Raw genomic sequence first — 15,038 nt, forward strand, 5'->3', positions numbered from 1 at the left:
TTGGGGACTTGGTAGAAAGCAAGCCATTTCACAGTATGCTTTATATAGTGTGATTTTTAAACTGTTTGATGTATAATATATTCCAAAAAATTCCATTTAAAGTGGAAAAAAATCTTCAGCTTCCTACGTGACAACTGCTCTGTGTTAAAGGCAAGTGTGAGAGCAATCAGTCTCACTACTTCAGATTTGTATTTTCAGCCACTGTGACCACTGTTCACCCCATCTGGCCCCCACTCACCCCCATCAGTGCTTCATCCCTGTCCTCTCCCCTGACCTGCTCCGGGCAGCTACTCTCTGTGTCTTCTAGACATAGTCTGAACATCATCGGCCTTCAGGAGGACCTACTGACCGAAACACTCTGATAGACCTGGTGTTTCGACCTTCCATAGCCACCAATGTGGCATGAAAAACCCTGTTCCCTCTCTTGATCACAGCTCTAATGGGCACTTCCTTGTCTCCCTAATCCTAAATTTAAATTCCTCTACCAGCAGAGCATATCTTTATGTTTAACTAGAATACTCTGCTCACTCAAAATTCGATTTTTTCTTGTTATATCTGATATACACATAGACAATAGCTAAAAGGTCTTTAAAGCCCAGCACAGGTTGGGGGAGCCTGAGTGGTTCAGTAAGTTAAGCCTGTGACTCTGGATCTCAGCTCAGGTCTCAGATTTCAGGGTTGTGGATTCAGGCCCCTCCACACTAGGCATGAAGCCTACTTAAAAAAAAAAAAAAAAAAAAAAAAAAAAAAAAAACCCTAGCACAGATTTGAAAAAAAGAGTCCCATTTACCTGTTTCTTCTTGACAAAGGTACTAAATTTTGTAAGTATCATGTAAAAGTACATAAAGGATGAATGCTGACCACTGCAGAGGTGAGCACTCTCTTCCTCATTCCCTCCCTTTGATTTACATAGCATTCTATTCTTATGGGTAGAAAGAAGCTAAATTAATGACAATGGGCAAGTCCAAAGGCCTAAAGAGAGCAACCAGGAAATACCAAACTTAGCAGGACTCCTGATATTCAAACTGGTATGGATCAGTAAAAAATACCTGAAAAACAGATCAAGTATATACTTAGAAAGTATATCAAGTAAATGTTATGAAGTACACTCACCCATTAAAGAGAATAATTACACATTCACAAATAAATGACATAATTCAAAATTTACACTCACCAGCCATGGATGGTGCTTCTTTCCGCTGCCCCTTATCATCAATAGTCCCTTCAAAAGCCACTGTCACATCATAAATTGCATCTAAATAATTCTTCATAGAATCAAAAGCAACATGAGTTGCCTTTATTCTTGGTGTCAGCACATGTTTTAATACTGCAAAGCCTAAAAAAAGAAGTGGATTCAGTGTGACCATAAATTAGTTACAAAACTCTTCATCAGAATATAATACCCAAATTGTTTTTAAATTCCCAAGAATAGGCAAGGATATATTAAAAGCCATAATCTCCTACATACAGGACTTGAGGTTTAGATAGCACTCTTATGACTTGATCTATTTGAATCAACATTCATTTATTTATTAAACATCTATAGATACGAGACGCTGGGGAAAACTCAGAACACCGGCCCTCAGGAAGCTATGACCTATGAGAAACCCTTCAGTTTGGTAAACCCTGACAAGGGCGGTTATTACAATCCTCATCTCTGGCAACAGAATAAACGGCATCCTGCCCTTCGCCACTTCAGATTCAGGAGCACGATGCGTAAGTTTTGACTCCTAATCCACGATCTAATTTTATTTCTATTTAAACAGGGAGGTTGGACTGCAGGAGCACCTAAATGACACCTGCTGTGTAGAGAACCTGAAGTAAGAGCTGGTGTGGCCTATATAAGGTGGAACCCCAGGCTTGATACCTACAATACTGCTTATTAAAAAAAAAAAAAAATTAAACCCAGAAATAATTTACACACCATAAAATTCATCATTTCAAATTGTGCAATTCAGTGGTTTTTAGTATATTCATAAAGCTGTGCAGCCATCACCACTATCAAATTCCAGGCCATTTTCATCTCTCCAAAGAACACCCTGGACCTTCTGCAGACACAGGACATTCTCCTTCCCTGGATTTGCCTGTTACGGACATTTCACATAAGGGGAATCAGACACCATTGGGGGCTTTTGTGTCTGGCTTCTTTCACTCGGCATAGTGTTTTCGAGGCTCATCCATGCTGAGGTATGTTATCAGTGCCTCGTTACTTTTTGGAGATGAGTAATACTCCACTGTATGGATATGCCACATTCGTTTATCTATTGATCATTTGGGTTGTTTCCAACAGGTGGCTACTATAAATAATGCTGCTACGAACATGCACATAAACCGTATGGGAATGCCAAACAAGTTTCCATAAGAACATAGGACTTCAATTCTCTTCAGTATATTTGAGACAGATACATACACACATATACTGTATATACTTTTCAAAGTTTCTGTAACTGAGAAAACACTGCACTTTATATAGGATAATCAATCATATCCGAGTGCTCCACTAGTGTTAAGAACTTGTCTTTCCCACCCCCTTCCTATTTCCCACTGTCTCCCTTTCTCTTGATTAGAATATTTACTGACAATTTAACAGAATAGAGTAGCTTTCTGAAGTGACATGAGAACAGACTGGCCTAAACTTGATTTGGATTTTCTCCTGCCTCTCTCCAGGGAAAGTTAGCTGCATCAGGAAGAACAGCTATAGTATGTTCAGATCTTCCTGCAGAAGAATTTTTAAAATGTGAAGCGGTGTGGGAAAGGAAAAGATTCCCACAACCACATATCTGACTGAAGTCCCTAGGGCAGAGGCAGCTTAATTTATTCACAAACTTATAACAAAATGCTGAATAGTATACCAGGCTGGGAAACATCCACTTGTCGATTAAATTAGTTAATACTTCCTTCTTTGCTACTGGAGTTCATCCAATTTTATGAAGTCCAAAGTTCCACAGATTCACCCTGCGGTATTCAGTGAGAACAAATTACCAGAATCCACTAAGTTAAGATAGGAAGACAGAAAAATACTAGTTAAAAAAAAATAACGAAAGCCTAAATAAATCAGCTTTGTGACAGATGAATAATAAATGCCCGTCACTAATACATAAGAAAAGCTAAGAAAAAAAAAATCTCACTGAGAAATGCACCAGGAGCCTGACTCCTCTAAACATGTTTTCTAGATCCAATCCACATCCTGCATATTTCAGCTTTTATCTTCCAACTCTTGAAAAAAAGAACAGCCAAGGAGGAGGGAGAAAAACAAGGAGACCAGGGTGACACAGAGGCCCCCCGAGAAGAAAACATCTCAAGAAGGAACTGGTCAAATATGCTGAATGAGAGACACGGAAAGACCCAGAACCGAGAAGTGACCACCTGGCCAAACAAAGGTCACGTGTTGCCTGGGTTAGTATTTTCCGTGGAATGGTAGGAAGGGAAGCTCAGGGAGGGGGTGGAGTGAGGTGAGAAAACAGCAACAGCCCATCCTTTCTTGTGTGGTTACTAACACGAGGTCTACTGACCACCCAAGGCTTAGAGGAACACAGGACACCCTCACTGTCACGGCAAACAGAGGCCGGCCCTTCTTGGATTGGAAATCACTTCGTGCTCCTAGTCTGAGTCCATGAACTCCTCCAGTCCACGTGGGGAATAATCTACCATCTCTGACGGAGGGGTCTTCAACTCTAAACCATGAGAGGGTGCTCACTATCCCCAAGCCCTGGGACATTATCATAAAACCAACTTCTAATGAACATATGGAGACCAAGTAGAATTTCAACCGAGAGCGCGTGCCAGGAAACGGGTGCTCATGATGAACTGCTGGAGCTGGAGCCCACTGTCCTGAGACCTGACTCTGCCTCCGGGGATTTGCACAAAGACCCAGAGCCCCACACAAGAGGAAAGCGGTGCTTCATTAAGTCTCCTCAAGATTTTTTTCAATCACTTGTATCTGATTGGTGAAAGCCTCAGGAAAAAGAGGAGCCTGGAGAGAGGCCAAGAGGGAGGGACGCAGGGTACGAGGTGGGGCCGAGACGACCGGGGACGGGGAGGAGTGGGGGCCTGTGAGGTCTGCGGAGCAAGGGTTCAGAGTCCGTGAGGAAGAGCGCTGAAGAGTAGGTTGGCGTCCCGGGAGAAGAGCTGCACATCCACAGGCGCTGGGCCCACCTGGCCTCTGGGACTCCACGGATTTTAGACCAAAGCAGAGACAGAATCTAGGTGCTGAGAAGAACATTTAGGGTTCTGAAATGCCTTGGGGCAGCAGGTCAGAGGCAGCCAAGTTGTGCAACCTGAAGAGAGAAAATGTTGCCAGGTGAGGTTATAAAAGCCAAATGCACAATGATTCAGCAACTAACTGAATGTGGTAAAAAAGGAGGAGTGAAACACAAGCAGCCTTCTGCCCCAGAAGACACGTGCAGGGCGTGCCGTACGCCACGGGAAGGGCCAGGTGGAAGAGCTGGGGGGATGTGTGCGCTCGCGTGGAGGCACCCGTCGTCCAGCAGCAGCAGCGACAGAGCAGAGGCAGGGACAGAAGAACAGAGGAGTTCAAACTGGGCACTCTGAGGTTGGAGCTGGAACGAACACTCTAGAAGCACTGAGAAATACGGTCTGTAAAACGGCAAGAACTATCTAGAGACAAATGGATCATCTGAATAGACACAGCAGCAGAGGTACTGGCTGTGGCTGAGATGAGAAGACAGAGGAGAATAAGGCCGTCCTGAATAATGTCAAAGCTGCATGTCCATGAATAGATACGAGGTGTGACAAAAACGATGACTGTTTGGTAAGTTGGAAAGGACTAGGTAAACGAGGAAGGTGGGAGGGTGGAAGGGGAATAAACTTCTGGGGAGTGGAAGGAGTCAAATGGGAAGATAAAAGGGGCCCAAACTTCTTAGGCATCGCCACAGGTGGGCTGCCTGTGGACACAAGCAAGCACACACACGGTTGGTTTATGTGACAATCAGACTGCGTCGGCAAGCCAGGGGACACCCAGCAGACAAGAGCGTGGGGGTGAGGTACACAAAATAAGTTATTAGAGCAGTAACATGAAAATCTTGAAACCAAGGATACACATGATTGTATGATGCAATCTTATCAGGAAAACAAAACTTCAAGGCAAAGACACCCTGGGATGTGAGGAGAAAAAATCTGAAAAAAAGAAGAGCTAGTCCAAAAGGGAAACTAGAACTGCTAAACGTCCCCAACTGGCAAAGAAGGGAGGAGGCAAAGCAGGTGACACAGGGCTGAGAACCAGCAAGGCTAACACATATGCAGGAGCGGGAGCTGCAGGGCCGGGCAGGCAAGGGCTACTCAACACCTGGAAAGCTAAGGAAGGGCCAAGGAAAGGGAAGTTCAAGCTGAGCCAAAAAACAGGCTTCGGGAAGGAAGAGCGAGGAAGAGACAGGAGCAGAACAGTCAACATAATTTGCAGGACCTAGGGCAATTTCGAGACTGTGAATGCACAGCTGCAAAGCAAGCACAGGATTCTGTGTAGGAAAGCAGATTTTCCCTAAAAGCCTCCAGAAAGGCCTGCAGGCCTCTGCTCACTTTGACTCTAGCCCGGTGAGACCCAGGTCAGACTTCCAGCCTCCTGAACTGTGAAAGAAAACATCTGGAGTGAATGTGCCTCAGCAGCCACCTCAGCTCCTAGCTGAAGGGACAGTGTTCCAGCAAGTCTGGGTCAACACTGGACAGTAACTTTCTTTTTTAATGTCTGCCAGGTTGAGCTGCAGGAAGGAAGAACGCTTGTTCATGTGTATGGACCATTCTTATCTCTTAAATTTCCTATTCATGCACTTTTCCCGTTTTTCTAGTTTCTATCTTTTCTTAACCAGCAAGCATTCCTTTTATACTGTTATTAATCCACCATATATTGCAAATTCTATTAGCTTGCATTTGCCACTTAAGTTTGTTAACATGGCATTGCAGGTATAATTATAATTTTTATTAAGTCTACAAAGGAAAAAAAAATTGTTACTATGTTTTAAAAGGTCAATTACACCTACACAATAGGGACGCCCGGGTGGCTCAGCAGTTTAGCTCCTGCCTTCTGCCCAGGGTGATCCTGGGGTCCTAGGATCGAGTCCCACATCGGGCTCCCTGCCTGGAGCCTGCTTCTCCCTCTGCCTGTGTCTCTGCCTCTCTCTCTCTCTCTCTCTGTGTCTCTCATAACTTTTTTTTTTAAACCTATACAATAGCCAGTGTTATTTATAGGATAAAAGCTAAATTTTACCCATAAATCCTAGAGATTTTTTTTTAAAGATTTTATTTATTTATTCATGAGACAGAGAGAGGCAGAGACAGAGGCAGAGAAAGAAGCAGGCTCCAGGCAGGGAGCCCAATGTGGGACTCCAGGATCATGCCCTGGACTGAAAGCAGACACTCAACCGCTGAGCCACCCAGGTGTCCCAAATCCTAAAGAGTTTTAAAACTACAAGGATCTTTTTGCTTGCTTAATATGAAAATTTGAGGTATTTGGATATATCCCTAAATTTAGGGTTACTAAGTCTAAATATGTCATCTTGGTAGCTGCTATAGTTAAACAAAAACAAAAACACCATGGGGCTCACTTTGATAAGTTCTAGAAGATTTATATTTGATTCCTAATTCCTTAGTAACCACTGAAAAGCAGTATATCTAAAGCGACTCTAAGGAAACTTAATCAGAACAAAAACACTTTGCATACGTGAGGGGGCGTCAGCTATTCCAGCAGCGGTGCCTGGCTGTTTTGTTTACAGGGCCCACATGGAGAGCCTCCCGGTACTGTCTAAGTCTCCTACAGTGGCACATAACTGCTACCAAATTGCCCTAGCTTTTAGTGAAACCTAAATATAAAATGAAGGCTTACCAATAAATACTAGATCCGCATGTTTTAGAAAACCCAAAAATCTGACCCAACTAACCTGCTGAGCAAATGACTAATCTTATTTAAACGTGATTCTAAAACTTTATGATGCATCAGAATCATGTGGAAGACAGCAGAGCCCTGCCCCTGGAATGTCTGATGTAGTAGGTCTGGGTGGCTCCTGAGAATCTGTATTTCAAGCAACTTCCAGGACAATGCTGACATTGCTGGTTCAGGCACCACTCACCTTAAGAAGCACCAACTTAGAACTTAGACCGTAGCTCGAGCCAATCAAGATTTCACAAATGGGCTGGTGAAGGAGTGAAAAGGCTGGAGGAATAACGGGTATTATTATTTTGGTAAAAAAATGTAAGTAAATGGGATGGAAATGGCTTCCAAGAGGCAAAACCAAACCCTCCAAGTCTCTGGACATTTGCTATGTCCAAAGCCCTCCACGAGCATTACGGTGGTGCCTAGATTCTCCCAAGAGCACCCACCCCCCACCGCTCCCCACTGTCATCTCTAAGGCTGTGACCTGACGTCGGCGCCAGCTGGAACCATGCTACTGAAAGGGCAAAAAAGGGGAGAAGAGTTGGCCAAAGGATGAGAATGCAGTACAGTGCTAATCCAGACACCGATGGAGAGGTTGGTATGCAAAGTCAATCAACCAGTTTCTTGAGCATCACTACAAATACAAATATAATTTGAAAGCTTCCTCACTCCCTTTATTCATCCCAACTCTGTTTCGAAAATGCCTGGCATACACGAATAAAAAAATTCTGGACCGGGGAATACCAGTCCCATTGTGGTTTTGAGTGGGGTCTTCCAATGTGATTCTTTTCTGTTTTTATATCCTGAACAATCTGTGATCTTTCACTACAATGTAATCAAGACCCGTGAGATTTAGTTTGCACCTTCCTAGCAACAGGCAGCATCTACACCCCACAAATCACTGCAAAGATTAACGGATGACTAACAAAACTGCACTAATAGCTCAAAAACTGACAAAGAAAGGAACTGCCAAGGGAGGTCAGAAGAGAAGAGGTCATTCCTCAGTTTGTTGGATTTAAATTAAAATAATCTAATTGGTCACTTAACAAAACAAACATTTTAGAAACACAATTAGAGAATTTTACCAATGATACCATTTTATTTATATATTATATAATACTGTTATATTTACATATTCTGTTGCAGCTTTTCTTACTGTATCACTACTGATTATATTTTTATTTGAGAGAGAGAGAGAGAGAGAGAGAGAGAGAGCACATGCACCCATGAGCAGGGGGTGGGGTGGGCAGAGGGAGAGGGAGAAGCAGCCTCCCCGCTGAGCAGGGACCCTGATGTGGGGAGGCGGGGGGGCTCCATGCCAGGATCCTGAGATCATAACCTGAGCCCAAGGGAGATGCTTAACCGACTGAGCCATCCAGACGCCTCTCACCATTTATTTTTTTTAAATGACAAGTTCCATGTTAGCCTTTCTAAAAATAAAATTCTCTTTTCCGTAATTTGCTATTACAAAATGGCAAAATGGCTTTCAATATACACCTTGCTTACTTAACATGTAATAGTTTCTTGAAGACTCTACCCATATTTCAAGACCTCTCAAAATGTTAATTTTTGTCTTGGAGAGATTGTAACTAAAAACAAAATCTTGACTAATTGATTTAGAAATATAAATAAGTCTTCTTTAAAGAGAACTAACATTCAGTGTGAAATGAGAAGGAAATTTAGAAAGCATTACAATGACAACCTTTGAAGTGAACGATATTAAGAATTCATTATACTATAACACAGACATTACCTTAAATAACAACCCTAATACTGAATGGACAGTTTGTGGTTAATGTTTTTGTTAATGTGTTAATGTTTTTGAAGTAAAACACTTCTAGGAAATAGCAATAACCAGAATGTTAAAATGTTTAGAGTTAAGACAGCAGACACACCCATTCCCATCACTCATACTTTTTAAGTCAGCCAATACCACTGCCAGCAGAAAACTGAAGAGTATAAAGTATAATTATTTAAATACATGAGCACATACCAAATTTTAAAAATCTAAATTAAAAAGCTCGATTTTGGTGTTTGTACTTATTTTTTAGGTCAGATGCAAAGGAAGGTAGTTTAGGAGCAATATTAATGTTTTAAATACCACAAACTAACAAGTGATATTAAGTTTCAATTTTCTTGATGGAAAATTAGCTTAACAGATGGAGAAACAAGTTCTTTCGTTTTTATTTTCAAGTTATCTCAATTAGTTGTGACCTAAGAGGAAAGAAAACAGAAAATACTTCTTCTAGATATATAGCTCACAAATCAATTTCTTTTGTATATGGTGGAAAATAATCACCTTTATAGTCACAAGAAAATACAGTTCTAGTAGAAAACAATAATTTTTCCAGTTGTAGAATTTAAAGAAAGAACAGTTGGCAATTAAAACTTATATACCTGTTAAGACAAATTATTCATTTTTTTCCCTTTTGGTGACTTTAAGATCTACAATTCACAGAAAGATGACAGAACAATAAATGATCAATTATAGGTGAGTAGAGTATCAATAGATTAAAAAGCTAGAGAATATATCATTTTTAAGCTATTTTAAGAATTACTTAAAAATACTTGAACTAGCATTACAAAATTAGTGTGGATTTTTAAAACTAACTTTTAGAAACTATATTAAACAATCATCTCAGTGAGACTGGAAAATACAAGGTAAATACTCAACGGTTTTAAAAACGATGAGAAGAAATACTGGTATTAAATATAATTACATACAGAAAGATAATTGAAGAGCCTGTTATGGACTGAAGTGAGTCTTGCCCATCCCCCCCCAACTCACGTTGACACCCTAACCCCTATGTGACTGTATCTGGAGAAAGTAATTAGGTTACATGAGGTCGTGAGCATGGGGCCCTCATCCAATAGGACTGGCATCCTTATAAAAAGAGAAACAGATATTAGAGACCTGTCTCTGTGAGCACACAGAGAAAAGGCCATGTGAGGACACAGCAAGAAGGTGGCCCTCTGCGAGTCAGGAAGAGAGGTTTCACCAGAAACTAACACTGCTGGCACCTGATCCGGGCTTCAGAACTGTGAGAAAATAAAGGTCTCTTGTTTAAGGCCCCAGAGTGGTGTCTGGGTACGGCAACCCAAGGTGATTAACCCAGGCCCTAGAATTTGGACTGAAATTACAACTCTGAGTAAGCATCACATAGTAAAACATTTATTTGCATATAAATGTTTGTTTTACCCAATTGAAAAAAAGTACGTATTTTTTTTTAAGATTTATTTATTTGAGAGAGGGAGAGAGAGAGAGAGGGAGAGAGAGAGAGAGATTAGAGAGTGGGAAAGAGGGAGAGAATCTCCAGCAGACTAGCACTGAGCATAGAGCCTGACAGCAGGCTCTATCCCACAACCCTGGGATCATGACCTGAGCCGAGCCGAAACCAAGAGTCGGACGCTCAACCAACTGAGCCCCCAAAGTACGGCAAGATTTAAATAGGAACACATACAAAGGTAAAGTTTACAGAAGAAGTCAAGTCCTTGAATTCTAAAACACACAGTAATTCTACATTACTCTTCACATAAACACAATAATCTGGGATGATACTCATTCTGTAATGCAAATTTATTATAAATCAACAACTAGTGATTTGTCCAGCAACAAGATATAATAAAATGTCCACGGCTAATTCTGTCTTGCTTAATATATTTAAAATTGAGGAATTAATCCATCAGACATTATAATAGAATTAAAGAGGCACCTGGGTGGCTAAGTGGGTTTAGCATCTGCCTTTAGCTCAGGTCCTGATCTCAGGGTCCTGGGATCAAGTCCCACATCGGGCTGCCGGCTCAGCAGGGAGTCGGCTTCTCCCTCTCCCCCAACTTGTGCTCTCTCTCACTATCTCGGTCGCTATCTCTCTCTCCCAAATAAATAAAAATCTTGGGATGCCTGGGTGGCTCAGCAGTTGAGCATCTGCCTTTGGCTCAGGGCATGATCCTGGAGTCCTGGGATGGAGTCCCACATTGGGCTTCCTGCAGCAAACCTGCTTCTCCCTCTGCCTATGTCTCTGCTTCTCTGTGTCTCTCATGAATAAATAAATAGAATCCTTAAAAATAAATAAGTAAATAAGTAAATAAATAAATAAATAAATACCTTGGAAAAGAAAAATAGTATCCTAAAGTTTTTGGAAACTGGATCATTACTGTGAAGCAGAATCGGAACCTCAATCAGTTGGACTCCTCTACTCTTACTATCATTAACCTACTATTAATCACAATGATGAGGTCACTTCTACAGTTAGGTCACAAGAAGACTGTGACTTCTGCCTTGCTCCACACTACTCCAGGTGCTCACTGTTCCACTACCTCTCCCATGCTGTCTCTCCACCCCATCTCTGCTCAGCAGATCTCCGCTGTCATGTCCTGGGGAGCTAGCCCTATGCAGAGGCCCAAGTGGCAAGAAACAGATTCCAGCCAAGAGCCATGTGAGCGAGCTTCTAACAGACCCTGCCCAGAGGAGCCCTGAAATGACTGTAGCCCCAGCACACACCCCAACTGCAGCCTGTGACAGGCACCAGCAAGAAGCTCCTGGCTAACCCACACCAGGACTCCTGACCCACAGAAACTGTCAGGTAGTTAACTCTTTTCTTTAAGCCACTAGGGTTTGGCATCAATAGATGATAAATACAATCCTGTTTCATTTCTCCTTTTAAATTAAAAATTCCTATGAAACATTAGAGTTGCTTCTCCCACCTTAGTGGAACGTTTTACATATTAGATATCTGACAAACATTTGTTAATATTTAAAGGTAGAATATTGTATTATTATTATTTAAAGATTTTATTTATTTATTCATAGAGACACAAAGAGAGGATGAGAGGCAGAGACATAGGCAGAGGGAGAAGCAGGCTCCATGCAGAGAGCCCAACGTGGGCCTCGATCCAGATCTCCAGGATCACGCCCTGGGCTGCAGGCGGCGCTAAACCACTGAGCCACCGGGGCTGCCCAGAATATTGTATTATTTTAAAAATAAAATCAGCAGACTCTGAGGATCTAAAGCATTTTAGTAAACCTTTCCCAAGGCCAGCTCTCTGGTCAATTCAAAAAACACATGTGTTTCAAGATATAATTGATTATTTAATGACAATAAAATACCTCAGATTTTACAGTACACATGAAAAGTAGCAAAAAAAAAAAAAAAAAAAAATCCCCATAGGTTTACTATTTCCCTTTCACCTTATCTAATCTAAAACTGTAATTCCTGGGCAGCCCCAGTGGGTCAGCAGTTTAGCACCTGCCTTCAGCCCAGGGTATGATCCTGGAGACCCAGGATCAAGTCCCATGTCAGGCTCCATGCATGGAGCCTGCTTCTCCCTCTGCCTGTGTCTCTGCCTCTCACTCTATGTGTCTCTCATGAGTAAATAAACAGAATCTTTTAAAAAAATAAATAAAATTCCTAAACAGAATTAAAGTGCTATAAGAGATGGTACACAAGAGTAGCTGAAAATACATACACTTTAAGGTCTACACTCACATTTATTGAGAATCACACACACACACACACAAAAAAAATCCCGTAACTAATTATAAGCTATTTTAAGCTTCAGAGTAAAGTCAGAGCTCGGCTATATAGAATCTTTAGAGAAGGAATCATTTCAGAGAGACATAATTATCTGGAACCCTAAGGATTTACCCCACAAAAAATCCCAAATTTTATTTAATAATTATTGATCACTGTTTTCTTTCTAAAATATATAAAATCAGAAAACAGCTTAATGAACAAAATCAGACATCTTAATAATTGGACCTGAGACTAATACATAAATGTGAACTGTACCTCCCAAAGGGAAGGAAATCAACATTCACTAAACACTTTTGGACATAAAACCCTTAAAAAAAGGTCACGGGTTCTGTTGTAGAATTTTTAAAATTTTTTGTTTTCGCTTGATATCATTTTTTTTCAAGTTTTTATTCTAATTTCAGTTGGTTAACATACGGTGTTACATCAGTCTCAAGTGTACAATATAGTAATCCAACATTTCTGTACATCTGGTGCTCATCACAAGTGCTCTCCTTAATCCCCATCGCCTCTTTTCCCCATTTCTCCACCATCTCCTTTCTCATAACCATCAGTGTATTCTCTAGAGTTAATAGTCTGTTTCTTGGTTTACCTTTCTCTTTTTTCCTTTGCTTGTTTATTTCTTAAATTCCACATATGAGTGAGATCCGATGGACATCCAGGCTCTTTTCATAACTTGACTATTGTTGATAATGCTGCTATGAACATTGGGGTGCATGCATCCTTTTTAATTAGTATTTCTATATTCTTTGGGTAAATTTCCAGGAGTGCAATTGCTGGATCACAGGGTAGCTCTATCTTTAACTTCTTGAAGAACCTCCATACCGAGGTTTTCCAGAGCGGCTGTACCAGGTTGCATTCCCACCAACAGTTCCCTTTCTCCACACCCTCACCAACACCTGCTGTTTCATGTGTTGTTGATTTTAGCTATTCTGACAGATGTGAGGTGATCTCTCATTGTGGTTTTGATTTGTATTTCCCAGAGGATGAGAGATCTTGAACATCCCTGGCCTTTGGGCCAGGCAAATGAAGGTCTCTCCTGGGCAGCTACACCTACAGGTCTAGAGTCAGACAGATATGGGTGGGAGAAAGCTTTTTGTGAGTCATCAGCAATCAAATAAATGGTAGCTAAACCTATGGATCTGGATAGAGGCTACAAGGAAAAACATGAACATGAAATCAAAGAGCGAAGTCAGACAACAGAAACAACATACATATGAAACAGGACAGAATGAAGCAGCAGAGGAGGTTAGAAAGGAGCCTGACCAGGAATACCGGGGGTGGGGGAGGTCTAGGGAAAGAATTTCACTAAGGAAAGTATCGAGGATTTTGTCACAGTGAATTAAAGTCAACAAAATTAAAGACTTATTTCCCCTGATGTACGCAGGACCTACGACACTGGTCAGAGCAGGTACAGAACACTACTATTGCTGCAGCAAGTTCTCCTAGACGGCACTGCACAGACCCTGGTGTGAAGTCATCAACAAGGCATTTATTTGTTCAGTAAGCGCCTGGTGATCAATGTACGGAGATGGTAGACTAATTCATAGTTAATATTCAGGGCAACTTTGAGAACACAGCACAGCCACTGTTTTCTGTTTCTATCCCAAATTGGTGAAACTGAATAGCTTATAGGTGTATTAGTTATCCAAGTTCCTAAAATATGGACAAAGGAACATTCCTGTCATTGGGGACTTTTGCTAACTTCCAAGTACAAGTGAGCCAACTTTGTGTCACATTCTCCAAAAGCAACTTCACACACTTCTAATGTATTTCTTACACAGAGCTAGGTGTAGGTATGCCTAGGAGGTACACATGACTTAAGAGATGAGGAAACAAGCTCAGTTCGTGAGGCAACTTGCACCCACACAGCTAAGAGATGTCAGAATTTGGATTCCACCCAGGCCTGTCAGCCCACAGAACGGAAACTCTTTCCATCACACAAAACCCACAATGTAGAAAAAGGCTCCATCTACAAAGTCAGGTACCCAGCCAAATTTTAACTAAATCCATGGGACTGGAATATGGATTTTAGCAAGCATTTGAACTTAATCTCTCAGATGTATATAATATGCATATGAATTAATGAAGAAACTTTCCAAGAGAGAATACATAAACTGAGGAAATGAATACATTTATTCACTGAGGAAATGAATACATTTATTCATTCCATTGTTGTCAAACATAAATATCCTCTTCAAGAACAAAAACCAAAAAGGTATTCATCTTTAAAAACTGTTTTTTCAAATACAGTCAAATTTTAACTTACCTTCTTGAGCAGCAAATGTTTGACTAGCTGAAATGACTTTTGTTAGTTCTGGATTATACCTTGTTCCCTCTGGGAAAATCACAAGATACATCTGTGAAACATAGAGAAACTTGGTTTGTTTTGTGTGAGCTTTTTTTGTCGTTCTTGTGAACTTACCAGTGCCAACCCTATTAATGCGAAGAGACTATTTCCTAAGGTGGGAAAAATGTACATTCATTTTATCTAGGACCTTCATTTCAAGTGGAGCAGCCAAAATGCAAAAATGCAATTAAATCTTTACATAAATTATATTTAAAATGCAGTCTCATGCACTCACTAGTAGGTCAATTGTTACAATTCTAATGTTTCTAATTAT

The 15,038-nt window shown here is 41.0% G+C and overlaps 1 protein-coding gene across 2 annotated transcripts in view; it reads right to left on the reverse strand.

The window, feature by feature from the left end:
• Nucleotides 1-15,038, reverse strand: part of AGPAT5 (1-acylglycerol-3-phosphate O-acyltransferase 5) — a 58,282-nt gene that overhangs the window by 9,757 nt on the left and 33,487 nt on the right. For both annotated transcript variants that reach the window (XM_041752050.1, XM_041752051.1), the window contains exons 5-6: nt 14,684-14,774; nt 1,175-1,336 (exon numbers count right to left, since the gene is read on the reverse strand). In XM_041752050.1, the coding sequence (XP_041607984.1) occupies nt 1,175-1,336; nt 14,684-14,774 (253 nt within the window). The remainder of the gene's footprint in view (nt 1-1,174; nt 1,337-14,683; nt 14,775-15,038) is intronic.

Source organism: Vulpes lagopus, chromosome 4 (assembly GCF_018345385.1).
Source record: "Vulpes lagopus strain Blue_001 chromosome 4, ASM1834538v1, whole genome shotgun sequence".
In the NCBI taxonomy this organism is placed as follows: Eukaryota; Metazoa; Chordata; class Mammalia; order Carnivora; family Canidae; genus Vulpes; species Vulpes lagopus.